At 41.2% G+C, this 26,439-nt stretch overlaps 1 protein-coding gene across 1 annotated transcript in view; it reads left to right on the top strand.

Moving 5' to 3' along the window:
- The window catches only part of LOC121573728 (ephrin-B1), a 74,084-nt gene that overhangs the window by 29,601 nt on the left and 18,044 nt on the right, over positions 1–26,439 (top strand). Inside the window, exon 2 of the mRNA XM_041885922.1 lies at positions 2,923–3,200. Within this exon, the coding sequence (XP_041741856.1) occupies positions 2,923–3,200 (278 nt within the window). The remainder of the gene's footprint in view (positions 1–2,922; positions 3,201–26,439) is intronic.

The following is a 26,439-nucleotide window of genomic DNA, read 5'->3' as shown; positions in this document are numbered from 1 at the left end:
ATATCCTTCTCTGACATCTATAGCTACTCAATTATTGTTGTTGTGCATTTAGTCAGGGTTGTGTTTTTGTAGGTGTATTATTCTCTATTTTTGTTGGACCACGCAACCTACTGCAGGCAACCATCAACAAAAGTTGCTCTGACACAGTTTATAGAGAAATGCTTAACATGTTTTTTGTCATATTGTTCTATTGATGTACTCCATTTTGAGGTGCTTGTGTCAGACCATAACTGTGAACTGAAGAGGGGGCTACTGAGAGACTACAGAATGAGACAGTCAGTGTCGGTGTTGCAGACAGCATTGAGTTATGTGTTGCTCACTTTAGTTTCAAATTTGGTTTCTTTTCTATATACCGCTAGTCGTGGCTACCTCAAATGCTGTGAACCCTTTGTTAGGTGCATTACTTTATACTGGCCCCTGGCCGTTTACCTTATCCTCCGAGGATCCCATGACCGTAAATACAGAGGATTATAACAGAGAGTTCATTGCTGCTTTGTGGAGGTTGAGTGTTAGTTTGAAAAAGTTTGCTAACAGAGCTACATTATATACACACTTTGAAGAATGCATTTCCATTGGCTCAGAAACACTTTGGAGACAATACAGAAACTAAAGCCAGACACCTGATCAGTCTCTGAAGAAGCCTGAGGATAAGGGCCAATCAAACAGGTTTGAGAAGCCAAACAGAGGACCCAGTGTCTGAGAGACAAAGACAACACCAATCTAACCGCAGGGCCAGGCAAGCTGTGCTCACTCCAGGCTTTGCACTCTGCTTCGTCTTTATGTACAGTAATAGTATGCGGTCGTACAGTTCCGCTTCAGTATATAGGGAATAATAATGCATCATCACATCTCCTCAGCTGTTAGCGAACGCAAGGGACCCTTTTTATTTTACAAATCATGAGTCCCATCATGCATGGCAAAGAGCTGTAATCCCACATAGAACGAGATAACGAAGGAACGAGAGAATTAAAGATTGAGAGAAGGAGAGACTCTAATTACTAGTGAATACAGCAAGTAGAGAAACAGGGTCGTTGCAGACTGGATACTAAACGAGCCGTGGCGGATTGACATAGTGGAACCAGGGCCCATATTTTTGTCTAAGATATCATACTAGCAAAGCATAACTAAGGTTTGCCACAGACAGGCAGACTGACTGCCATACAGACAGACATTGCTTACTGTTGATTAATTTTAGTGTTGGGAGAATTAGTCAGCCTCCTTCTATCCACCAGGGCCTTAAAATGAATGAATCATGAAAGCTGTTTTCTTGGCAATTAAACCATGTTGAAATTGGTTGGGAACAGTGTGTATGCAAATCAAATCTAAATAAGGATCAGATTGTCCCATTCCGTCTCCATCACAACCAAACACATCATCATCATCAAACTGAGCAGCATCTCTCTGGTAACTAGGACAAGGTTGTTTAGACTTTAAGCTGAACAAAAACACATTCAACACAACACCGATTTGTTTGACTTCTACAGGACCAGATCAAAAACTGCCTACATCAGCTCTTCTCTCATATTGGATTAAGCATGTCAGCAGACCTAAGGGTTCTTATCAAGAAAAAGAAAAAAGAAACCACTTGAGAAGTATGACTCATCAAAGGCAATCAGCGGCTCTAAATCCTCAAATAGAATTCAGCTGGGCCTGTTGCTTTGAGTTAGAGAGGGAAGATATCAAAATGAATTTGTGAAAGATAAGGTGTGGAGCATCTAGATAAGGCTTGCATGCCATCTGTCCATCAGCGCTTTGTGTTTATCTGTACTCTCTCCTCACTTGGCGCAGATTAAGCTCAATCAGGACCCGGGCAGCCCTCTGTCATACTGATTTCCTATTGACATCTGCCCTGGTATTGTGCTGTATGTTTGCTAAGCTAAAGATAGGGGATGTCTGCTTTGTTTACAGTGTTTTAAATCAATGGGCATTAATGTAAATGAATGCATGTGTTTACATTATAACAGCTTGGGCTCTCGGTTGTTATCTGTGTATTTGATGTTATCAACCCCAGATGTAAAAGCGTGTCCCATAGCTGTCCTCGACAGTCGGCCATGTTTATGTGGCGTTGTAAACACCCGCCCCCACTTCCCTTAACCTGTTCCTTACAATGAATTCACTCATGATTTGTTTTGCACCGGCTTTAAGTGAAGTGAAATGACAAACGATTTACTTTAAATTAGTCACTGTTGCTCAAGCAACTGCCAGCCAGACACAGACAACACTGGTGTATTTGGTAGAGAAGAATGGCATTTTACAGAGAGTTATAACACGCTGTTATCAATCAATTTCAATCAATTTTATTTTATATAGCCCTTCTTACATCAGCTAATATCTCGAAGTGCTGTACAGAAACCCAGCCTAAAACCCCAAACAGCTAGTAATGCAGGTGTAGAAGCACGGTGGCTAGGAAAAACTCCCTAGAAAGGCAAAACCTAGGAAGAAACCTAGAGAGGAACCAGGCTATGAGGGGTGGCCAGTCCTCTTCTGGCTGTGCCGGGTGGAGATTATAACAGAACCATGCCAAGATGTTCAAAAATGTTCATAAGTGACAAGCATGGTCAAATAATAATCAGGAATAAATCTCAGTTGGCTTTTCATAGCCGATCATTAGAGTTTAAAACAGCAGGTCTGGGACAGGTAGGGGTTCCATAACCGCAGGCAGAACAGTTTAAACTGGAATAGCAGCAAGGCCAGGCGGACTGGGGACAGCAAGGAGTCACCACGGCCGGTAGTCCCGACGTATGGTCCTAGGGCTCAGGTCTCTCAGTTGGCTTTTCATAGCCGATCATTTAGAGTTGAAAACAGCAGGTCTGGGACAGGTCTGTTATGCAATGAATGTGATGTCCAGACCTTGTATGTATTGCTATTATTAGAGTATTTGAAATATTCTTACCTTTCTCTGTCATATTTTGTCTGTTTCAGATTTCAGTATGGGAAGGGCTTGGTGATGTACCCAGAGATAGGAGACAAGCTGGACATTATCTGCCCAAAGGCAGATATGGGGCGGCCGTATGAGTTTTACAAACTATATCTGGTGAAGAAGAACCAGGCAGACCAATGCAGAACAGTCATGGACCCCAATGTGTTGGTCAACTGCAACAAGCCTGAGAAGGACATCAAATTCACCATCAAGTTTCAGGAGTTCAGTCCAAACTACATGGGCCTGGAGTTCAAAAAGAACAGAAATTACTACATCACATGTGAGTATCTGACATTTAACCACACTGATGCATCTTATTTTACATCTATAGACGTTGTATTGTTGCTTAGAAATTACAACACGATTGTTCCTAGATTATTCATATCTAAATACGGTCCCGACATGGAATAGAATTGCAAACAATTCACGAGGCTTTTCCTTAATCTACAATTTAGAAACGGGTATTGCAGTGCTGCGATAAGATCAAACAATTGTATTTTCCATGGGCTTAAAGGGATACTTCCTGATTTTGGCAATGAAGCCCTTTATCTACTTCTCCAGAGTAAGATGAACTCGTGGGATACCATTTTTATGTCTCTGCGTGCAGTTTGAAGGAAGTTGCTAACTACAGTTAGCGCAATTGCTAACTAGCATTAGTGCAATGACTGGAAGTCTATGGTAACTGCTAGCTGCTAGTAGATGCCATAGACTTCCAGCTATTATGCTAACGCTAGTTAGCATTGGCTTGTGAAACTACAGTGGCTTGCGAAAGTATTCACCCCCCTTGGCAGTTTTCCTATTTTGTTGCCTTACAACCTGGAATTAAAATGGATTTTTTGGGGGGTTTTAATCATTTGATTTACACAACATGCCTACCACTTTGAAGATGCAAAAAAAAAATTGTCTTGTGAAACAAACAAGAAATAAGACAAAAAAACAGAAAACTTCAGTGTGCATAACTATTCACCAAACGTGTTTGCTTATTTTTTCTTTAAGCAATGGCTTTTTTTCTGGCCACTCTTCCGTAAAGCCCAGCTCTGTGGAGTGTACGGCTTAAAGTGGTCCTATGGACAGATACTCCAATCTCCGCTGTGGAGCTTTGCAGCTCCTTCAGGGTTATCTTTGGTCTCTTTGTTGCCTCTCTGATTAATGCCCTCCTTGCCTGGTCCGTGAGTTTTGGTGGGCGGCCCTCTCTTGGCAGGTTTGTTGTGGTGCATATTCTTTCCATTATTTAATAATGGATTTAATGGTGTTCCGTGGGATGTTCAAAGTTTCTGATATTTTTTTATAACCCAACCCTCATCTGTACTTCTCCACAACTTTGTCCCTGACCTGTTTGGTGAGTCCCTTGGTCTTCATGGTGCCGCTTGCTTGGTGGTGACCCTTGCTTAGTGGTGTTGCTGACTCTGGGGTCTTTCAGAACAGTGTATATATACTGAGATCATGTGACAGATCATGTGACACTTAGATTGCACACAGGTGGACTTTATTTAACAAATTATGTGGTCCTCTGTAGCTCAGCTGGTAGAGCACGGCGCTTCTAACGCTAAGGTAGTGGGTTCGATCCCCGGGACCACCCATACACAAAAAAAAAAAATGTATGCACGCATGACTGTAAGTCGCTTTGGATAAAAGCGTCTGCTAAATGGCATATTAATTAATTAATGTGACTTCTGAAGGTAATTGGTTGCACCAGATCTTATTTAAGGAAATCATAGCAAAGAGGGTGAATACGTATGCACGCACCACTTTTCCATTATTTATTTTTTATACTTTTTTTAAACAAGTTATTTTTTTAATTTCACTTCACCAATTTGGACTATTTTGTGTATGTCCATTACATGAAATCCAAATAAAAATCAATTTAAATTACAGGTTGTAATGCAACAAAATAGGAAAAATGCCAAGGGGGATGAATACTTTTGCAAGGCACTGTACCTCTTAACTTCCTTCATACTGGATGCAGAGACATAAAAATGGTATCCATGAGTTCATCTGACTCTGGGGAAGTAGATAAAGGGCTTCATTGCCAAAATCCTTAAGTATCCCTTTAATGTTCCTTTGTATGTCACATACACAGTTGAAGTCGGAAGTTTACATACACTTAGGTTGGAGTCATTAAAACTTGTTTTTCAACCACTCCACACATTTCTTGTTAAGAAACTATAGTTTTGTCAAGTTGGTTAGGACATCTACTTTTGCATGACACAAGTCATCTTTCCAACAATTGTTTACAGACAGATTATTTCACTAATAATTCACTGTATCGCAATTCCAGTGGGTCAGAAGTTTACATACACTAAGTTGACTGTGCCTTTAAACAGCTTGGAAAATTCCAGAAAATGATGTCATGGCTGTAGAAGCTTCTGATAGGCTAATTGACATCATTCGAGTCAATTGGAGGTGTACCTGTGGATGTATTTCAAGGCCTACCTTCAAACTCAATGCCTCTTTGCTTGATATCATGGGAGATGGGAGAATCAAAAGAAATCAGCCAAGACCTCGGAAAAATAATTGTAGGCCTCCACAAGTCTGGTTCATCCTTGGGAGAAATTTCCAAACGCCTGAAGGTACCACATTCATCTGTACAAACAATAGTACGCAAGTATAAACACCATGGGACCACGCAGCCATCATACCGCTCAGGAAGGAGACGCGTTCTATCTCCTAGAGATGAACGTACTTTGGTGCGAAAATTGGAAATCAATCCCAGAACATCAGCAAAGGACCTTGTGAAGATGCTGGAGGAAACAGGTACAAAAGTATCTATATCCACAGTAAAACGAGTCCTATATCGACATAACCTGAAAGGCCGCTCAGCAAGGAAGAAGCCACTGCTCCAAAACCGCCATTAAAAAGCCATACTATGGTTTGCATCTGCACATGGGGACAGAGATCGTACTTTTTGGAGAAATGTCCTCTGGTCTAATGAAACAAAAATATAACTGTTTGGCCATAATAACCATTGTTATGTTTGGAGGAAAAAGGGGGCGCTTGCAAGCCGAATAACACCATCACAACCGTGAAGCATGGGGGGTGGCAGCATCATGCTGTGGAGGTGCTTTGCTGCAGGAGGGACTGGTGCACTTCACAAAATAGATGGCATCATGAGGAAGGAAAATTATGTGGATATATTGAAGCAACATCTAAAGACATCAGTCAGGAAGTTAAAGCTTGGTCGCGAATGGGTCTTCCAAATGGACAATGACACCAAGCATACTTCCAAAGTTGTGGCAAACTGGCTTAAGGACAACAAAGTCAAGGTATTGGAGTGGCCATCACAATGCCCTGACCTCAATCCTATAGAACATTTGTAGGCAGAACTAAAAAAGTGTGTGCGAGCAAGGAGGCCTACAAACCTGACTCAGTTACACCAGCTCTGACAGGAGGAATGGGACAAAATTCACCCAACATATTGTGGGAAGCTTGTGGAAGGCTACCTGAAACGTTTGACCCAAGTTAAACAATTTAAAGTCAATGCTACCAAATACTAATTGAGTGTATGTAAACTTCTGACCCACTGGGAATGTGATGAAATAAATAAAAGCTGAAATAAATCATTCTCTCTACTATTATTCTGACATTTCACATTCTTAAAATAAAGTGGTGATCCTAACTGACCTAAGACAGGGAATTTTTACTAGGATTAAATGTCAGGAATTGTGAAAAACTTAGTTTAAATTTATTTGGCTAAGGTGTATGTAAACTTCCGACTTCAACTGTAGATGCTGGCTCTTTTTCTTCGAATACAAGGTTTCTGAAAGAGACCTGTCTAGTACAACTGAATTGATTATCCTTCTGCTGAGCCTGAAATCGTTACAGGTCACATTAACCTCCCTCAGCACAACATAAACATTTTCTTAAGGTCGTCTGACTATAATGTATGTTGAATTAAAATCTTATCAGGTAGTCCTTGGTCGGGAATGCCTGAGTGGCCTTGAGTATCTTTTGACCCGTTGTTTTTAAGTGCAGCCACTACTAGCCTAGTTCTCCCTGCTCAGCGCAACTCTAAGCGCAGAGGGGTCTCTGAATTTTCTGAGGCGAAATCGTTTCTGTCAGATCCGGTCAGTTGCAAAAACACTTCAACTCTGGCAGAGGGGTCAGCTCCAGTCAAGCAGGCCTGATTTGTTCTGTTACACATCGCTGAGCCGAGTCCATTGGCTCTGACACCGTAACACCAGCACATAATCGACTTCACCCGACTCCACAGGTCCACAGGCCCATGGCTGCTTTTCTTTAACCCTTTGATCCACATGGTATGTCTTTAGATCATCACTGGTGGCTGGCTGGGGAAGGAGCTCTGCTATTGTCCTATCCTTTCACAGATCTAGCATCAGAACATCAATGACACCATAATGTCCAGTCTCACTGATAACCGGTCTTCCAAACCAACGTGGATGGCCCATAAAAACACACTAAATGACTGGTGAAGCATGAAAAAGCTCTTCCAACATTGATACTTCTCTATTAGGAAAGCAAACATATTGTGTCTTTGCCACAAACTGATTACATTTCTGATTGTCCTTGAAAGTAGTCAGTATATTTTCCTCATGTTCTTTAGTCCAGTTCCAAAAAGAACAATTTTTTATTTTTTATTTTTTTAATGATGTGGTTGCAGGAGAAAATGGGCCACATTTATCAAAACATGTGTGCACACTGCAGCAGTGCCAGCCACACACGCACAGAATGTTGGATAAGGTATCCAGTATTCTTTTGACATCATTTGATAAACAGTGCCTCTTTTTTTTGTTGGAACACCCTTGATAAAGGGGAAATGAGCTCAAGTGCTTGTTTAATTAGTGAACTCTGCAGCTCTCTGAGTAGTGGTGGATTAGTGATGAAGATGAGAGGTGAGGCAGAGTGCACTCTACACTGCGTATTCACTTGTTTCTTCGTAAATCAAAGTGAGGTTTGATAAAACGCACGACGTCCATTGCCAAGAATGCTGCTGCCTGTGAGAGTATCTCTCTGAGATCTGACTGACTTTGTCTTTGATCCCCTAATCCAGGGTTTCCCAAACTCGGTCCTGGGTGCACGTTTTGGTTTTTGCCCTAACACTACACAGCTGATTCAAATAATCAAAGCTTGATGATGAGTTTATTATTTGAATCAGCTGTGTAGTGCTAGGGTGAAAACCAAAACGTGCACCCCGGGTGGTCCCAGGACCGAGTTTGGGAAACCCTGATCAATAGCAGTCAACATCTGTGTATATGCCAGACACATTGTTGGAGGAGCATGTTTTCCTCATTTTACTTTTAAAAGACAAGAGAAAAATATATGTTCATAAGCCATTGAAAATATAATCTGTTATATGTCAATTTTTAGAACATATGTAATTAGTTTACTTCTCAGTGTATTGAAACTAGGGCTGGGCGGTATACCGTATTTTACTATATACCGGTTTCGATGCACGGACCGGTTTGGGTTTTTACTTTACCCTCTATAACGGTATTTCAATGTTTGGTTTGTTAAATGTGAAACGCAAAGGTGCGTGTAATGTCCGTTTTTGTAGTTTACGTTTGCTACTTGAATCGTCTTTCTCCCTATCCTCCTGGTGCATGCCACTTCCCACACCAAGCCCTGCCCCTCAAGGAGAGCAGTTGCTCGATCACAGTCACGAGCACTGTCTTGCTGTTCATTCTGCAGCCTGCATGGTCAGATAGATGCAACAAGATGTTGGTGACATGCTGCTTTTCACTATTAGTTTGTGTATCTTACTGTCTGCAAACTACTGTCTGCTAGTTTGTCTTTTCATAGCATGTTGTGGCTCAAATAAACCTTGTTAGCCGCTAATGCTAATTGCTAGTAAGCTGGCTAGCTAGCTTGCTAAATGTACTAAGAGTCAGAGCAAACGTAGCTAGGCATGTTGTTTGTGCAACGGTATCAAAGATTTTTATAACTAACCCAAGATAGACCAGAGCCTGCCATTTCCAATGGGAGCAAATTAATCATAGTGGGCAAAACATGCAAGGATGGGGGCAGAGCCAAGCATGAGCTAGTGAGATCCTATTGGCGTGTTCTAGCATTTATTTGCATATTTCTGTTAGGGAACACCTACTCTGTGAAGTGCGCGTGTGCAATAACTCAATTCGCCCTTGCACTCCTTCTAAACAACGCAATTTTTTGAAACTTTGGCTAAGGGTCAAGTCTACAGAACGCAGTCCACTCTGTTTGTTACATATTTTAGTTTTGGAAACAGAAAACTGTATGGAGATCAAATGTTTAATCGATGAGAAAATTAGAAAAATGTCGGACAGAATTCATCTCGCTCCATCTTCTCCCACTGGCGGCCACTGGGCTTCCTCTCATCACCATGTTTGGTAGTGAGTGGAAACATCAACCAGAAAAATCTGGCTCATTGTTCTATCTGTGGCGGTATCTTCTAAATCAGAGAGGAATAGGCGAAGCATGTATATGTCAGTTAGCTACATGAGGTAAGAAAACATGTATTGTAACATCTAATTACACTCACCTGGAAACACTGACCAACAACTTTGGTTCCTACCCTGTCAATAATTCCTCCGTATTTGTTCGTTGTCATGTCAAACGACAATGAGCCCGGTTACATGCACACAACAATATGATTATTGTGGATAGTCAGATTAATATAATGGTTATTTTAAAACGTTTGCATGCTTTGCGAGAAGAACGATTTTCCTAATAATCCTGTTTACATGGACACATCTGAAATCAGGCTACCTGATGGGACTTAAATCAATGCAGAAAATCAGCAATCAAAATAAACGTTCTACCACAGTGACCATGTTATTTTTGCAAAGCCTATTTGATTCTATGTTCGGACATATAAAGTTTGTATGTGAAAACTATTTCGAAGACGCATACTTTCAGTTTATCCGAACTCACTTCACTCGCGCATAAGAGAGAGGCTTGCGCTACCGGTGCTAGCACATGCACAGATCAAATACACAGCTTGAACGCTGATTAAGCTGTTTACATGTCCTAATCATTTGAAAGATTGCTCAGAAAACCAGGTGTTTTAATTGGCATATGCTTACTTCGATGTTGACCTTACACCGATTAAGATAATAAAAAAACTTTATTGACCTGAAATTAGTACTGAATGCAGGTAAACCTAAGCATATGTTGTCCTCTAGAGCACATAAATATAAGTCTGATTATTTAAGCATATGTACTTTGGATGGTGTCCATATTGATCGTGTCCCTGCTTACAAATATCTGGGCATCTGGATAGATGAAAAGCTGTCTTTTAAAAAGCGTATTGATGAGTTAGTTAAGAAGCTGAGAATAAAAATGGGCTTCTTCTATAGAAAAAGGTCCTGCCTCTCGCTAAATAGTAGAAAGCAGATTATGCAGTTTACGTTCCTAGACTAAGGCGACATCATCTACTGTATATGATCGCAGCTGCCACTTCATTAAAGCCGTTAGATGCAGTTTATCATAGCACATTGCGCTTTATTACGGTGACAATTTTAGTACTCATCACTGCATTCTATACCAAAAAGTTTGTTGGCCCTCTTTGATGTCAAGTAGGTTAATACATTGCTATGTTTTCATTTATAAAGCCTTTTTGCAAAAAGTTCCACTGTACCTAACATCATTAATAAAGTTTAGACATACGAGTTATATTGAATGACAAAGCTGTAAAACATTATCCTAAATATAAACCATCAATTTAGTGATTACAATTGATGTTTAATATGAGGGTTTCAGCATAAAATATTCTTTATTATTTTTTTTCTATGTCAATATGTATTTTTGGTCAATGTTTTAGCGTCAAACTGGTGGCAGTTGTGAAGAAAAGTCAATATTTGGAAGAGTTGTAGAGTTTATAGAAAATAATCATATTGTTGATTAGATGCTTTTTTTCATTAATTAGGCTATTTTCTCTTTTTTTGCCAGTATCATGCAGCCCTGTGTGGCACCGTTTGGAAATGATAACAAAAGTGCAGGAAATGCAGACATTTATGAAAATGCTGAAAATGAAGTTGGATTGAACAGTATAGAACAGTCAGAATAGAGAAAGCCCCATTGAAATCACTTATAATGTATGTGTTGCCACCCTAGGGTCATTTACTACTCATAATGCATATTGAAAACTTGTATTATTTAAAAGCATAAAATACTGTCAAATACCATTGTCAAAAATGTGAAAAATATCTGCATTTTCTTTCTCCAGAAAATTGAGAGAGATCTTAGGGGTTACATTTAGACTGTACCAAGGGCGTATAAAGCTGTTTTATGGGCCCAAGTAGTTCTTATGACGTTAGGGAAAATAAAGTACCTTGAAGAGTTTCCCTATTGAGGTCAGATCTTTGTTTCCTTTGACTCAAAACAGCTGACCATGAAAACTCCTCAGACAGCACAGATTCATCATGCACTATATTGAATTGGTATGCCAAAACGTCTCAATCTAACTCTGGGATAACGATTTTTCTATTAGGTATCACTCTGCTGATAAGATTAAACTTCCTTGGCTCTTTTATATAAATGTCTCGAGGCAATGGGACCCAGCTGCTCCAGCTCTGTGTGTACTTTAACTCTCTGTCGCTCAGAATAACTGTGTTGCTCTATGACATACTTGTTATTGCTCTGTGGCAGAGTAGCCATAATGCTTTATCACATAGTTTTATACTGCTCTGTAAACATCATCAGACCAGAGAAAATGCCTCTAATTTGCTCCAGTGATGGGTGGAGAATGCAGCACACGGAGGAGGCTAGCATTAACTTTTTATCTCCCTCTCTCCTCAGAATTAAAAAATATGGTCTTTGGCATAGTTCCCTCACATTGTGTACACAGACATGGAGAGGATTATCTTTGTTGACTGTATGCAAACTGGTATAGCTTTCTCATATGCCCCCGTGGTGTGGGTCTTTCCCCATGTGCCCCTGTGCAGAGGGTCAGCGAGTCTCAGCAGGAGGGGTGTCAGTGATAACCCACTGATGACAACTCCAGCCCTACCACCATTTGGCAGCAGGGCCAGACCACAGGGCTGCAGGAGAAAGAAACAGACATACTGAAGTGATTATACTCCCAGATAGAAAGAAACAATCCCCCAAACAAAAATCCATCTTAGCATGGAGTTCTTCCATGCTAATCATCTCATGCTCTTTTCAAAAGACGACACATCCCCTGCTTTGAACAATGTGTATGTCTATGGAGGTGTTTTGATGGGAGAACCTATTTTCTCATCTGCACACTGATTCCCTGTAACCCTCCACGGCTGATAGTGACGCATTGTGACAGCTGCCACTCCAGTTGGGGCGGGGGATTGGGGACCCATGAATTGGTTTGAGAAAGAGAGGCCGTGATGTGGGGGGTGTTGTCTGTGTTTGTGTGAGTGTGTGTGGGAGTGGGGGTGTGCACATACAGTACGTGAGTCTGCATGCGTATGTGTGTGCATATGTGATTGTGTGTGTGAGTGAGAGTGTGTGTGTTTGTGTGTGTGTGTGTGCGTGTGCGTGCACTGGGTGGGATGGTGGGCTGTTGGCAGGACATGGCCATAATCTACTAAATGCCTCTGGAAACTGAGCTGATTGGCACCACAGCCTGAATTTCCATCCAGTGCATTGCAGGGGCAGAAGAGGACATGTGTGCAAGAAAGGCTGAGTAGGGAGATGGTACAAGATAATAAAAACAAGACCTTATGCCCTATAGTACACCTACATGAGATATATTGTGAAAGAAATGCTTGAAGCTCCTCAGAGAACCATAGATTTGAACAATTACATAAAACAATTAGTACAATTTCAAGCAAACAAACCGTTTGAATGTTTTTCAGCATTAAAGTTATCCCATTATGTTTCCCGAGTCATTTGATATGGCCCCTGCTGTTACAGCAAAACACAACAAAGCCTTCCCAGGCAGCGTCTTTCAGGACCTGTTACTTCCATAGCTCTCCCACACCATGTGTAGTGCATTTCCTTCTCCCATAATCTCCCTCTGCTCGATTCAGTTCATAAAGCACTGTGTCTGTAGAATTCACAGTAGCTTTGAAGATCTTCAATCCTGGGCCCGATTACAATTAAACTCTTTCATCATGTTCCGCTAACATCATCTCTCGCTGACATAATTTCTCTAAAATGTTATAGTACTCGCAACATTAGAATGCGTTACACACAAAAATCTGTCTATCAAGAAAAAGATGACAGAAATTAGCTATTCAAGCGGAACATCACTGATGCTTAGTCATTGGTTCAACAGGCTGACTAGTCTCTTGTTAATTGGACTCAGTGGCTTGCTGCTTGGCGAACTGGTTTCTATCACCAGGCCACGTTACTTGTGTATCCAGTTAACTGGTCTCTGTTACTGGTCCAGCTCGCTAACTGAGCTTGACTCAAAAGCCTTCCTCTAGCAATTTAAATGGATGTGAAACACAAACTCAGCCAAACAGCTGCTCAGGCATTACTCAATTTTTATGACAGACTGCACCGATCCGTCCGATCATATATTCCCCATGTTGCCGCTTGTCTATTGTCCTGATTCCTCTTGGTCTTCCATGCCTGGCGTAAACCCCCTCTGGAGGTGTCCTTCATATCAGGTTAATCAGGAAGCAGCCAGAGAGCTGCAGGAGCCTTGTCACTGAGGTAGAGGGAATCGCAGTGTAATTGGGCCAGATATAGCACCATTCCCCCCTGAGCACTGTGGATACAGGAGGGGAAGGGGGAGATTTGTCATGGAGGCTCCCTCAGACAGCTGACTCTAATCTTCAACCCAGCCCCAGGAATGATGTCATCTGCTGCACTCCATCTTACCTCTGACACACCATGACATCTCCACCGTCTACCAGTCTGTTTAAGACCTTAAAATGACAGTCTCTCATCGCACACGGGCAAAGATGCAACGAGAGATACACAACTGGGCCAATATTCTTCATATGTATGCAGTGTGGGCTGTAGGCCATGGAAGAATATGCATGTCCTTGTGAAACTTGGGAGTTAATTGTCATGTCACATAACAGTGTAATTACTGTGATTTGGCATCAAATGAAATTGGCTTTGCCTTGAGTTTTAGAAAGTGGAAATGTGAGAAAAGACATGCATTAGCATGAGGTTTGCGACTAAAAGAGAAAAAAAGGGTCTGGTATTGTCTAAGAGGGAAGATAATGTGAAAAGCATGATCCTGGAAACATTAATGTCATGCTCTCTAGAGAAGTATTAAAAAGCTGGAAAATACTGAAAAATGAAGAACAGGAAATTTACAGTTGAAAGGTTCTCTTTTTATCACTAGTTCAACTGGTCCCTGGAAACGCCTAATGGTTTGTTTTATCAGGAATAGGTCCAAATGAAGGCATTATGAAAAATGTAAGGCCTATCTAGTTTATTGTGTTGCACATGTCACAACAATGGTGCTGGAGTGTAGGACTTTTGCTCAGGGTTTAATTATCTAGGGCCTGGTTTATTCTAAAAAGCCTCTGATTATTTTTTGATAGTCATCGCAGGCCTAGACTGCACCTTGAGGGTGAGATCAGAGCCCTTCCGGAGCTGACTGGGATGCATAAGGAAGTTGAATAGCCGGTCACTTTGGAATAAAGAACAGATGATTCTGATTTTGAGGACATAACCCTGGCTTTGATGTACCGCTATGCAGCCACAGCTTTTGGAGCTGGCCTGAGACAACATTTTTCATATGCCACAGATGAAGAATGAGAATTACCGGGTTCATTTTCTTTTACAGTGGCTGCCATGTGAGGGGGTTCACGTTTCCCTGAGGTGGGGACCAAGGGGCTTTCCATAGTGGTCGCTATTATAGTGTTGAGAACATTCTATTCAGATGTTTATTCAAATGATGTGAGGTGGTAACTAAACTCCTAAATCTCTGTGTGACCCACAGTGTCAAAGGCTTGAGTTATATCAGACAGAAGCAGTGTGTGGTGAATAACCTTTTTTTTTTTAAACTGAAAATAGAAATCAGTCATAGAGTTGTCAGTCACATGAAATGTAAAGGAGTCAGTTGTCCCATAAAATAGTGTGATAGTGTGAAAAGTTTAAAAGTGTGTTAAATAGCAACATATATCTACCGGATCTGCATTTTTTGGTTTCCACTTCCCTGTTTTTGACATGTTTACTCTCTTGATGTGAATGTAATGGGCGTTTTGGTTACAAGAAGCATATTTATCGTTCGCTCTCCAGACAACACATTTGATCGCAGGCTTTGGAGTTCCGACAAAGCATATGCTTTAGATTTTTTATCTAATTGCAAACATAGGTGCTGTCGAGATCATAAGCCAAGCTTTCCTTTTGTTTCCAGAAGCCTCTGCTTTCATGGTATACATCCAATCTTAGATCATTTTTTTTTATGAACTGACCTCATTGAAAGCTTGAATTTCTTAAAAGGGGCCCAATCAGCAAACTACTTTCAACATTACTAGTCTGTAGAGCAGTTCTCAGAGGATTAGATACTGTTTTAGAGAAATACCTTTACCCTCTTCTCTCCTTTCTCTTGTGTAGGGGTGAAGATGAGAATGAACTAGCTTTGTTTAGTTTTTTATGAGATTCCTGTGTGGAGCTGTGGAGATGATTAAAGTTGACCTTTGCTTCTTCAGAGAGTAGCTGTTTTTTCAGTTATTGGTCAGTCTCTGCTTCTTCAAAACACTGAACCATCTGAGCCCCCGCATGGATCAGAACCTCTACCTGTTGCCATAGCGATGTCCCTAAGGTAGTCAGCTAGGCCTTTGGGGGCCATAGAGTGAGGCATGATGGGACGTAGTGATGATGCGTGTTATTTAGGGTAATGAGTGCGCCCCCTGCTCCCTGTGCATACACAGCTGAAACTAAGGCTAATTTAACACCAATTCCTGCTTTCAGGGGGCTGAGGAGAGAGGGTAGTTAAGTCAATGCTCTTTCAGAAAGCTCACAGTGTAAGATCAAGCTTGCAGAGTTCCATCAAACTGTCCAACAATCCTGGATATATATTTTTAAACATTTAAATAAAATTGCTTGGAGAAGCCTTAGAACACGTGCCGCGATTATAAATGGTAGGCTACAGTTCACTATTTTGGACCAATGTAATTTTGAATAACAGTTCATTGCGATCTGAAATTTGAAAATTACTGCAGTAGTTGTGTTCACTTATATATCATTAAGATAAATGAGAGCAATCATAATCAGAGAAAAGTGTTTCTGCTAATGGGATTTCTAGCTGGATGTGAAATTCCTCTTTTTAAACCATCCATCTCAGTCCTGGCCAAAGGATTAGTTGTTGTGGAAAGTATTTAATATGTTAGGGTTTCACAAGTCACTGTTGACTTTAACCATGCCTCAGTCGATGAAATCAGAAGGGCACTATGAAAAGGTCAGTGCTGGTACTGTCAGATCCATCTTAGACAGGGAGCGCAGAGAGGAAAACCAGGCATGCCCCAATCTACTGTAATTTGTCTTTGTTTATGAGCAACAATAGAGTGTGGAGACAAAACATCCTCCTAACGAGCCTTCCTCCAAGACTTTGATGTCTCAGCAAACTCTCTATTGATGCTCTAAAACAAATAGATGTGCTAACATGGATATTGCTAGTTGCTCTCAATTTGAAAATGTCCAACGCCTCTCCACAGGTCTTTGTCTTCCTTTCTCATGACATCTGAGATAAAGCTGTAAGCAAACACTGAGTGGGCATTCCGCCTTTCATTCTATCAATCTACTTCTCAGAGTCGTTTAGAAAACACTTTTGCTGAAATGTTGCTAAGAGCCATGATTTGTTTTGTATATCATTGATATGAGTAAAACTTCTTAAGGTGAAGTTTCTGTTGATGTTATCATAATATACTGGAGTCCCACTTGGAACAGTAATTCAAAGTGTTAGATATCCCTGTAGAGTAGATGATACCATGTCCTTGGAGAAGATAGCTGAGATATGTTTACTCAGACCTCAGAGTCACTCAGACAAGAATAACTGTGAGATAATTGTGAAAATACGCTTCATCATGAATTTCCTTGTGTGTTCTGTGTGCTGGAAAACCAGCCATGTCAGGTTTCCTGGCTTCTCAGGCTGTATGATAAGGAGTGGCTTGTATACCACCCACACAGTTAGACAATCAATATTAAGTGGTACTTCTGAAGCCTCCAGAGACCTAGTACAGACTGCTGTGGGAATACACGTTGAGCTGCTTTTACAGTGTCTCTTGTGTGGTAAGTACTTTGTCCTTTAAAAGACAATTAGTTTTATTAGAAATAGAAAACATCAAGACAATTAGAGAAGCCAAATGAGAGAAACAAAACATATCTATCACGCCCACCCAACAAGCACAACCAAGTACATATGCACACCACCAAACCATGTAATATGTCCTAAGTTCTACACCATGTATTCCTTATACCAGTTTGGGAGCAGCTCCATCTTGGTCAGTGTATAAGGGTCTGATAAAGTTTGTCCCACTGCTATCTCATTGCACCGTTTGCACCGATCCATAAATTCTCCTGGCATCAATTGGATTGTAGGGGGCTGTTTAGTCCCAGGGCTGTCAATCCTGTACAGAATGGATGGTGCGACTTTACAGGGAGCAAGTTAAGATGCCATTTTTCTCATTTAAACATCCATCACTTTAACATAAATAAAAGATAAGGATATAGTCAGGACCACAGTCCTGGGAGGCTGTGATTTGTCTTTGGAAATTAGTGGAGTCTATTGGTTCACTCGGGCTAAGGCACTGCATCTCTGTGCTTGAGGTGTCACTACAGACCCCCTGGTTCGATTCTAGGCTGTATCACAACCGGCCGTGATTGGGAGTCCCATAGGGTGGCGCACAATTGGCCCAGCGTCGCCGGTGTAGGCCGTCATTGTAAATAAGAATTTGTTCTTAACTGACTTGCCTAGTTAAATGAAAAATAAAAATGAACCTCCTGCCAGGTGGGGGACCGCATAACACTATTATGTGTTTCCTATCATAGACAATTCTTGAGTTCAAATATCAAATTACAAACACTCTGCAGCACAGTAGCTGAGGAGGAGTGAGGACCCAAATGTTTGAAGAACCCATATATCGGTGGTTAACACTGTTTTGTTTTTTGTTTTTTTACTATCCTATCCAGAAGTCCTCACAACGATAGTAAAACAAGGAAAATTCCACAAGGAAAAAGGCTATTTTAGGCTTAGAGGTTTAGGGCTAGGGTTAGAATTAGGGTTAGTGTTAGGGGTTAGGTTAGGGTTAGCGGTTAGGGGTTAGGGAAAATAGGATTTTTAATGGGAATCAATTGTTTGGTCTCCATAAGGATAGTAAAACAAACGTGTGTGTTTGTGATGAAATACTGTAGGTGTTCTAGACCGAGTTAGTACCAAGCTATATAGGTGTATGATAAAGCTACACAAATCTGAAGGCTTTTTTATGTTACTCTCACCTTTTATACTAAAGATGAACTGCAGTATGTTCACAGGATGTGAGGTGGTGATGCATGGTGCTACAATTATGCTGTATATACAGTAGGATGGGGGATTTGAGTTGTCCCCATGGAAAAGAGTTCGGAAAGTGTAAAATCCAGCTGGCAGTATAATATATGGCATTTAGCAGACACTTTTATCCAAAGCTACTTACAGTGATGCGTGCATACATTTTATGTAGGGGTGGTCCCGGGAATCAAACTCAATACCCTGGCGTTACAAGCGCCATGCTCTACAAACTGAGCTACAAAGGCCCACAGTTTATTAAATGTCACATCTGCCTATTGGAGGGGGAGTGAATAGACGCTAAAGCGCTTCAGCTCCAGTGTTGGAATGCTGGCAGGCTTCTCTCTACTGGAAGAAAAGCGATATGTGAGGCTACACCATTCAAGTAACATGCCATTTCCATCCCTACATTGCGCCAAGATTTCTATAGGAAAACAAAAGACAGAAAGATCTACCTAAGTCAAAGGTTCTTGTGCATACCTAAATTCTGCCTACTTAAAGAAAATCAGTTGTTTCATTTTTCATTTGAGGGATTTCATGATGTTTGGAAGTATGCAGCATAAAGATAAATATGTGCACAGAAAATAATAGGTTAAATAAACATTTCACATCAAGATTTCTGTTTTAATTGCTTTCTGAAACTGTTTTGATCCCATTCTATTTGATCCCACTACGTGAATCAGTTTGGACAAGAATGAAAATGACATCCCCTCTCAACCATTGTAAACCTTGTAAATCCCTATTTTAGTATGACCTTGAGAATAAAGGATCTTTGAAAGCTGTATTCAGCAGTATCAAATGTTTGTTTCCAGAGTTCAGTAGTTTTCTAATGAAACCCTTCTGGTGTCTCTTGAAGGCTTGTATATTATCTCTGTAGTTTCCTTCGAGCGAAATCAAATACTCCCAGCTTGCAGGAAGTGCCTTCGAGTCATCGTCTCCTCTGTCACTCTGCAGCACCCGAGTTTGGGTTTCAGTTAACAGTGGTAGAGAGTTACCCAGAACAAGTCTTTTGGGGTCCCTCCAACTCACTATTTCTGTCAAAAACGCCGCCTCACCAATGGCAAACAATTACAGCGCCTGTGCATCATCTTTAAACATGGGTTACAGCTTTGATCTGTGCTGTGTGTGTAATTACAGCTATGCCTGTTAAACTGGGGATTTGGGCAAAACTAGTCATTCACTGGTCCCTGTCAAGCTCAGACAACCAACCCAATACATAAATGAAGTCACATGGAACCGAAGTAAATGTTGACTTTTAAATTTTCACTTGACTGCTGTCAAAATAAAAAAAAGACACATCTGAGGGCTTTTCATTATTGTTACCTCGCTGGAGTGTTTATAGCCATACAGAACCCCTGTTGTGGAAATATTGAGCACGTCTCTCCCGGATGTGCTTGAAAGACAACACTCATAACCCACAATTAAATGTCTGTTCAAACACAGGCGCCCTCTCAGGCGCCCTCTATGCACCTACAGCCATCTTAGCAGCCATGGGGACCCTCACAGAGCCTGCTGACAGGTTCAGTGGGAGAAATAAAAAATCTGTCTCCCTTCATTTCCGTCAAAGCCCTGCTTTGGTTCTGATGTCGAGTAGTGAGCCTGTAGTCTCATTCTGATGTGAGGCGGGGAGACGGTGGCGGCGGCGGGGCTGATCTCCTCCCTCCTCCCCCTTCCTGGTCTGGGACTCCCAGCTCCCATGGTGCAGCTGGCACCCGGGATTTAAAGGTCGTCCTTAATATCATTGGCGGAGCTGAGTGTGCTGTAATCTCGCAACAGCGCTGAAATCTCCCCTCCGGACCCTCGTCTTAATTTGGCAGCAGGCTGGTCAACTGTGCCTGATCTGATGGGGCAGCCTTGGGCCTTAGCCACTCTCCACATTGAAGCCCTAAAACAACTGCTTCCATTCCTAACCCAAATCTTTTGCATCTTAATATCTTACTGACCGTAAACACGGCCAAAACCCAGCTTCTCCCTAAAGATAGAGTAAGCCCAAAATGTTCTCAACATTTCACAAGCATATAATTATAATCTGCATAACATACCACAGTTTCTTACTTTTCCAGATTTTCATATGTTTTTCTATATGGACAGAGTAGCTAGCTGCCAATGTTTCCAGTGTCCCCTGTGTGTCTGTATGATGTGGGTCAGAGTAGCCGTGTCCTTGTCTCAGAATGCTGAATCCCACTCCAGTTTCTGTCAGGGTGGCTGCCTGGCGTAGTCCTTGGAACACTGTTGTCAGTGCTCATCTGGGAGTTGAGTTTACAACGACCCATTCTATCCCCTAAGCCTATCACTCATCAAGGCTTTTTAAAGGTGATTTGCACTGTTTGCTTGCTTTGTTTTCTCTGTGCCTTTCCTGGCCGTTTGTCCTGAGGTTTTCAAGTGGTGGGTTAGTGAAGGTCCTGTCACCACTGAAACAGATTAACTGTGTTTCTGTCAGACGGGGCAAAGCTCAAACATGTCAGATGGTGTTTGGGGCAAAGATGCCACTATTAGTTACAGTACGTTACAGGAAAGAATACAGAAGTTGTAACCTAAACATTATGGGCCTGTGGTCCTGTATACGCGAGAGTTCTGTAATAACCCTAAATGAATGTAATAAAACATCATTTATTGAATAATTTTTGCTATTTTTGCAAATGTATAATAATGACAGTACAGATGGACCTTGCCACATGTTGATTCATGCATGAGTACATGTTATTGCTCAGTGAACACATGTACAGGACTGTGTAGAAGTGTCTGTCTACGCATTTTATAGAAGCATGCTACAGAGCACATTGAGAATTCAAAATGGATTGCATGATTTTTTGTTTTTGGAGTGTGTCTTTGTTATTTGATCTAAGTACACACAGAAGACCCATTTTTGGACGAATCGTGTTTGCTTAAAAGATTGCGTGCGTTGGTGTATATGTGGTGATGTGGTATTGGCTGCACAAAGAGGAACATCCATAGCGTCCTACAAACTGAAATGACAGTTAAGCTTGGAGATACTCTGTATTTTGTTTGTTGGCTAAATGAGGACAAACCACAAAGAATGTCAACCGTATAACAAACTGTCTTGCTTCATAACCTCACCCACAGTCTTACAATGAGTAAATAAGTCTCCCTTCAGATTGGCTTATGTTCCAACAAGCAGCACAGTATCTGTGCTGTTGCAGTTACATACAAGTACTGTATGATAGCCTGCTAGATCATGCATGCTTGTCTGGGACTTTTTGTCCTCGGAGCGAAGACAGAAACCATAATCAAGAGGAAAGATGTTGGAGTTAATTAGAGGTGCTGAAGGAAAAAACCTAGAACGGCACACCATTTATTTTACAGTCATGACAGAAGCCTCCCTCGGAGAAACACACTAAAGCACATAGAGCATATTCTTGGCAAATTAATTATGTGCTAATGCCAGTTGCTTCCCTCCCCCCAGTGGTAAGGAACCAAACAACCAATGCTATGAATCAAACAGAAGGGGATTTTTATAACTTGTGTCCTTTTCTCGTGGTAGCTATACAGTAGGGAAGAGTGGGGAAGAGGTCATAATTTCATGGGTCTGCGAAGGAAGAAAACACATGGAAAAAGTGGTAAGCAAGTTGGGTCTAAAAAGCTGATTTTCATCAAGTCAAATTAATGTATTGTGGTAGAGGTTTCATGATGCTTGTATCTAAACCAAAGTAGATCATTTTAAGATTGTTTTATACATCAGTTGGGATCTCTATAAGCTTCAATATGAGGTCCTAAACCTAGCATGAAAGTGGATCCTTGTAGCTGTGTGGCCTAATATACAATAAAACCATTAAACGCAGAGTCTCAAATAGCCGCCTGTCACTTTTAATAGCTGGGCAACGACACACATTTCAGCAAATAAATAAATTCTAATAAACGTTGGGTCTAAATGATTTGGTTACGAGGTTACCATGAATTACCATGAACTGTTTACAAGGTTTAATGTTTGATTTGTTACATAAACAAATTCAGTAATGACTCGAAAAAATTATTGCAATAATCCGTTTCTATCGCCAGTAAGAAACTGCTAGCCATTGGTTGCTAACAGCTGAGGACTGCTAGCTATAGTACCTGGCAATCACAAAAACAGTCAAGAACTTCAGGAGTACAGAACCCTAGAAATCAACAGATCGCCCTCTAGTGGTAAAAGTGAGAATGGACAAAAATGCTCAGTCAGAGGAGAATAATTATTGTCAAGGAAAAGTGTAGTTTTTTTTTCAAAATAGAGGCATACTAAGACAAAAGAAAAGTGACATAGTGTGTAAATGATAATTAATTATTTAAATGTTTTCAACAATTAACTATGCAAATGAGCAAAAGCTGTGTGCATTAAGGAAATAGACGCAGGGCTCAAATAGAAGCCTGTCTCTAATAAGCACTTGTTGTGTTCAGTGATTCAAGCAGATAAACGCCCGGGGTAATAATTGAAGTTTTATGGTATTCAAAATGTTTGCCTTGGGGTAAGTTGAGCGAATGGCCATGGGGTAAGTTGAGCCAATGGTTGAGCTAATGGAAAGTTTAATAGCAAATGTAAGTGTTTTCTCTAATGCCTTGCATTACGCCTGGGATATGAGGTAACAACAGGGCCTGGCCTATGTTAAAAGTGTAAAAAAAAATAATTGTGTTTTGGAAATAAAGATAGACATGGTTTTAAAAAGGTAGTGGTAATATTTCATTCAGTGCAGAAATGTGTAGGTGGCTTAACTTACCCTGTCCAGCTGCTCAACTTACCCCATACACGGGGTAAGTCGTGCCAAGAGACTGTAATATTTACATTAATTCTGATTATTTCAAGGGATACACAACATCCCAAAATATATGTAGATATCTTTTTTTTTCTCGAAAGTATACTATATTTCCCTTGATGGAGTGATGCTGAATGTAAAAAATGTCTCAGCTTACCCCACCCTCTCCTAACTCATTTTTATTTTGAGCACCATATATTAAAAAAGGGTCCCATCTCAGTCATATAAATATACATTTACATTCTGATATCATACTAATGCTATTTTCACTTTTAATGTTCAGCAGCACTAACCAAAGGTTTTTCTGTACTTTTTGTACTCTTGCATTAGCTCACTCAATGGAATTGAACAAGCTATAGCAGTAGACTGTAAATCATTCTCAGACCTGGACTATGCACTATTTGATCCACATTCTTTGGATATAAATAAACATTTGTCCTGATAATTTGAGGTGGTAAAATACCAATAGTTTAGTAATGTTACAGATAACGGACAGGAGGTGTTTTTATCAACTTAAATCATTGATCTATTGGATAAGAAGGGAACTTTTTGTCGATACAGGCTGTCAGGCAAGAAGTGTCCCCAGTCCCTAAACTAATCTGTTCAAATCTCAAGATGTCCTCAAGATGTTTTTGGTACACTATAGTACAGTTAGGGACAAAAAACTACATTTTCCTAGTACCCCCAAAACGGAATAGTTTGAGTATTGTCCTTGAATTGTTATTTTCTTTTATGACTATTACTATTTTTCCAGACTCTGTTTCATGGCACGAGTGCAGTACCTTTGTTGAAGGTGAATGATAGAGATCATTGTTGTTGCAAGACAGAGATATCTTTCCAACATCTCAGAGCCCCGTGAGTTGTGAAACGTGACCCCTAGTTCACTTGAAAACAGAAGTCAGTTTCAGCAGCTGTGGAAGAGATGGGACTGCTGATGACCTCGCCCCCACACCCTGCTTCATATCCTGTGTTAAATGATGTTTTCCCAGTTCAAAGGTTGGCCTTGACAGTCCTGGAACCAACTAAGAGTTTCCTCATTACAATGGTGAACAACAGTATACAGTGTTTACAACAATAGCAACTGCAATGGATGTTATATAATTCCCTTATCCTGTCTCAGTGATGCTGTGATTTCCTTTCCTAGAATCTAACAAAGTGTTTCTCTGATGGGCAGCAGATTTGGCCATATTTGGAGGCCTTGTTGGATAGAGTTGTCTGTCTGTCTCTCTGCCCTGCTTCTCGCGGGCACGGTGGCATGCTCACATTGTGCATGACGACTCGGTCGGAGCCTGGCATCTCTCCCAGGCCTATGCATCTTAATAGTTGTGACATCATTCAGGGCAGCAGGGCTCTCTCCCACTCACCGCCTCAACCTTCCACTAACAGAGTGTTAAGGATCCATTCTGAAAACTAAAACACAATTTGTTCTTTGGGTTAAGTGCTGTAAGCTATTGTTTTTCACGCATCCATTCTCACTTCATGAGTGCTCTAAACCTAATAAGACAATCCCACATGTTTGATGACAGAATTCCCATTGAACTAAATTAGTTCAAAGTTTATCTATCAAGTGAAGGGTTCTATTTGTGGAATACAGGACAACTATAGGATGTCTGAGACAGTTGGTTTCTGAGAAACATGCTCAGTCTACTTCGTGGTCAATGCAATCAGAAAATACTAATGAATTGTGTCTAGGGGTTTTCTTCCCTTGCTCCATCAAACCATTCAAGGTTAGCTTTTCACTTTTATTTAAAGCCAACATTAGTTTGCTGGGGCCTCTCTCGACTGACGGAGAGGTCTCAATTGGTAGTAGTAGTGAAAGAGAGTAACAGAAATTACCCTGCATGATAGAGCATGAAATGTGAAGGAGACAGGCAGGTAATGTAATCAGCTAAGGTCAAGGCTTGTAGATAGATAAGGTTCCACGTTTAATCCCTGCATGGGCCAATAGTCAATGAGATTGTCTTCTCACTGTACCTCTCAAGCTCCTTACCTTAATGAATCCGTTTCCATTATAATGTTTCTGCCAATATATTCAGGGTCTCATTAGTACATTGGCGTCAATGTAAGCTCCTTTTAAGCTTAGCCTGTAAAACAAAATAACTCAAATTCTCCTTTTGTTCTATCTGGCTACGCCATAAGAATGAATTGCTAATCCAAAATGTTTGTAATGAACTCAGTTTTGTGTGTCCTCTGTCTTCTAATTGCATCCTTGAAGAATGAAAAACTAAATGTGGGAAAGAAAGAGGGAAATCGGGTTCACAGGCCTCCCATTCTGTGTTGTTGAGCAGTTGGTGATTTGAGCCAGTGGTGTGGTGGGATACCTCTGCTGGAGCAGTGCCACATGCCCCATTCTCACCGGCCCACCGCCATTGTGCCTGGGCTCCACTGAGAGGGGCTTTGATTCTCCTGGAGAGGGACCTTATTAGTCAAACACTCTCCTACATGGCAACTCATTCATGACTCTTAATGAGGGGAGAATCTGGACCAGCTAATAAGGTGGCCGTTCCTTTAGTGCCTTGTGAGGAGGAGAATGGAGCAGATGGAGAAAAAAGCGGAGGTTTCTGGAGGTGAAAATACCCAACGAGCAGGTCTGAAAAGAATCAAACGGGGCAGGGTGGGGCACCGGCTTTCACTGGCATGGAAACCGCCCCCTCGTATCTATGGGCTGAGAGAATTATCTAGAACCCGATCCATATTCACACTCCTTGGTCCTAGAGAGTGCCAATTGCACCCCGTTTCTGTGACTTAAGTCCTTGGGAAGCAGAGCTGACAGGAGCAACACAGGGAGACAGAGACCCTATTGGCTTCCCCTGTCCCCCAGCCTCCTCAGCTCCCCTCAGTGGGAATTGATTTTAAGGAAAACCCCTCAGAGATAAGGGCTGCAGGCCACTATGCCACCCAGTCTCTAATTACAGGACATGCCGAAAGAGAAAGCTAAGCCCCTGGCATTTGCAGCTCGCCATAATTGCTTCTGGCATAACTTGCTTTGCCAAATGTTTGGTACATTTCTTCAGCAAAAAGGAAAGAACAAAAACCTCTTTAAGCTTTGGAGAGGAGGGTAGAGAGTGAGGGTGGGAAGGTGGGTAAAAATGTGATTACCACACATAAAAATGTTGGACTATACAGTGTGTACACCTTCCTCTCTCCACATGTATGATTTCAGCAGTGTTTTGAAAGCACCACATTCCCCTGGGATCAGATTACTATCACAGCCATGTCTTAGTAAGAGGAGAGCCCACTCAAGGGCTTTTCATCATCCATTTTCATCATCCATTTCATTCCCCGTGTCTAGATATAAGCAGCACACACAAGAGGAATGTATAGAGAGCCTTGTATTTACGTGGTCCTCAAACTACAACCCGAGTGGATATTACCAATGTGCGGTTAAAAGATGAAAATCTGTTGTAAGCAACAACAGG

The sequence above is a fragment of the Coregonus clupeaformis genome, chromosome 9, assembly GCF_020615455.1.
Source record: "Coregonus clupeaformis isolate EN_2021a chromosome 9, ASM2061545v1, whole genome shotgun sequence".
NCBI classification, from domain to species: domain Eukaryota; kingdom Metazoa; phylum Chordata; class Actinopteri; order Salmoniformes; family Salmonidae; genus Coregonus; species Coregonus clupeaformis.
Note: the sequence above shows the minus strand (reverse complement) of the source record. Positions and strands in the feature narration are given on the sequence as shown.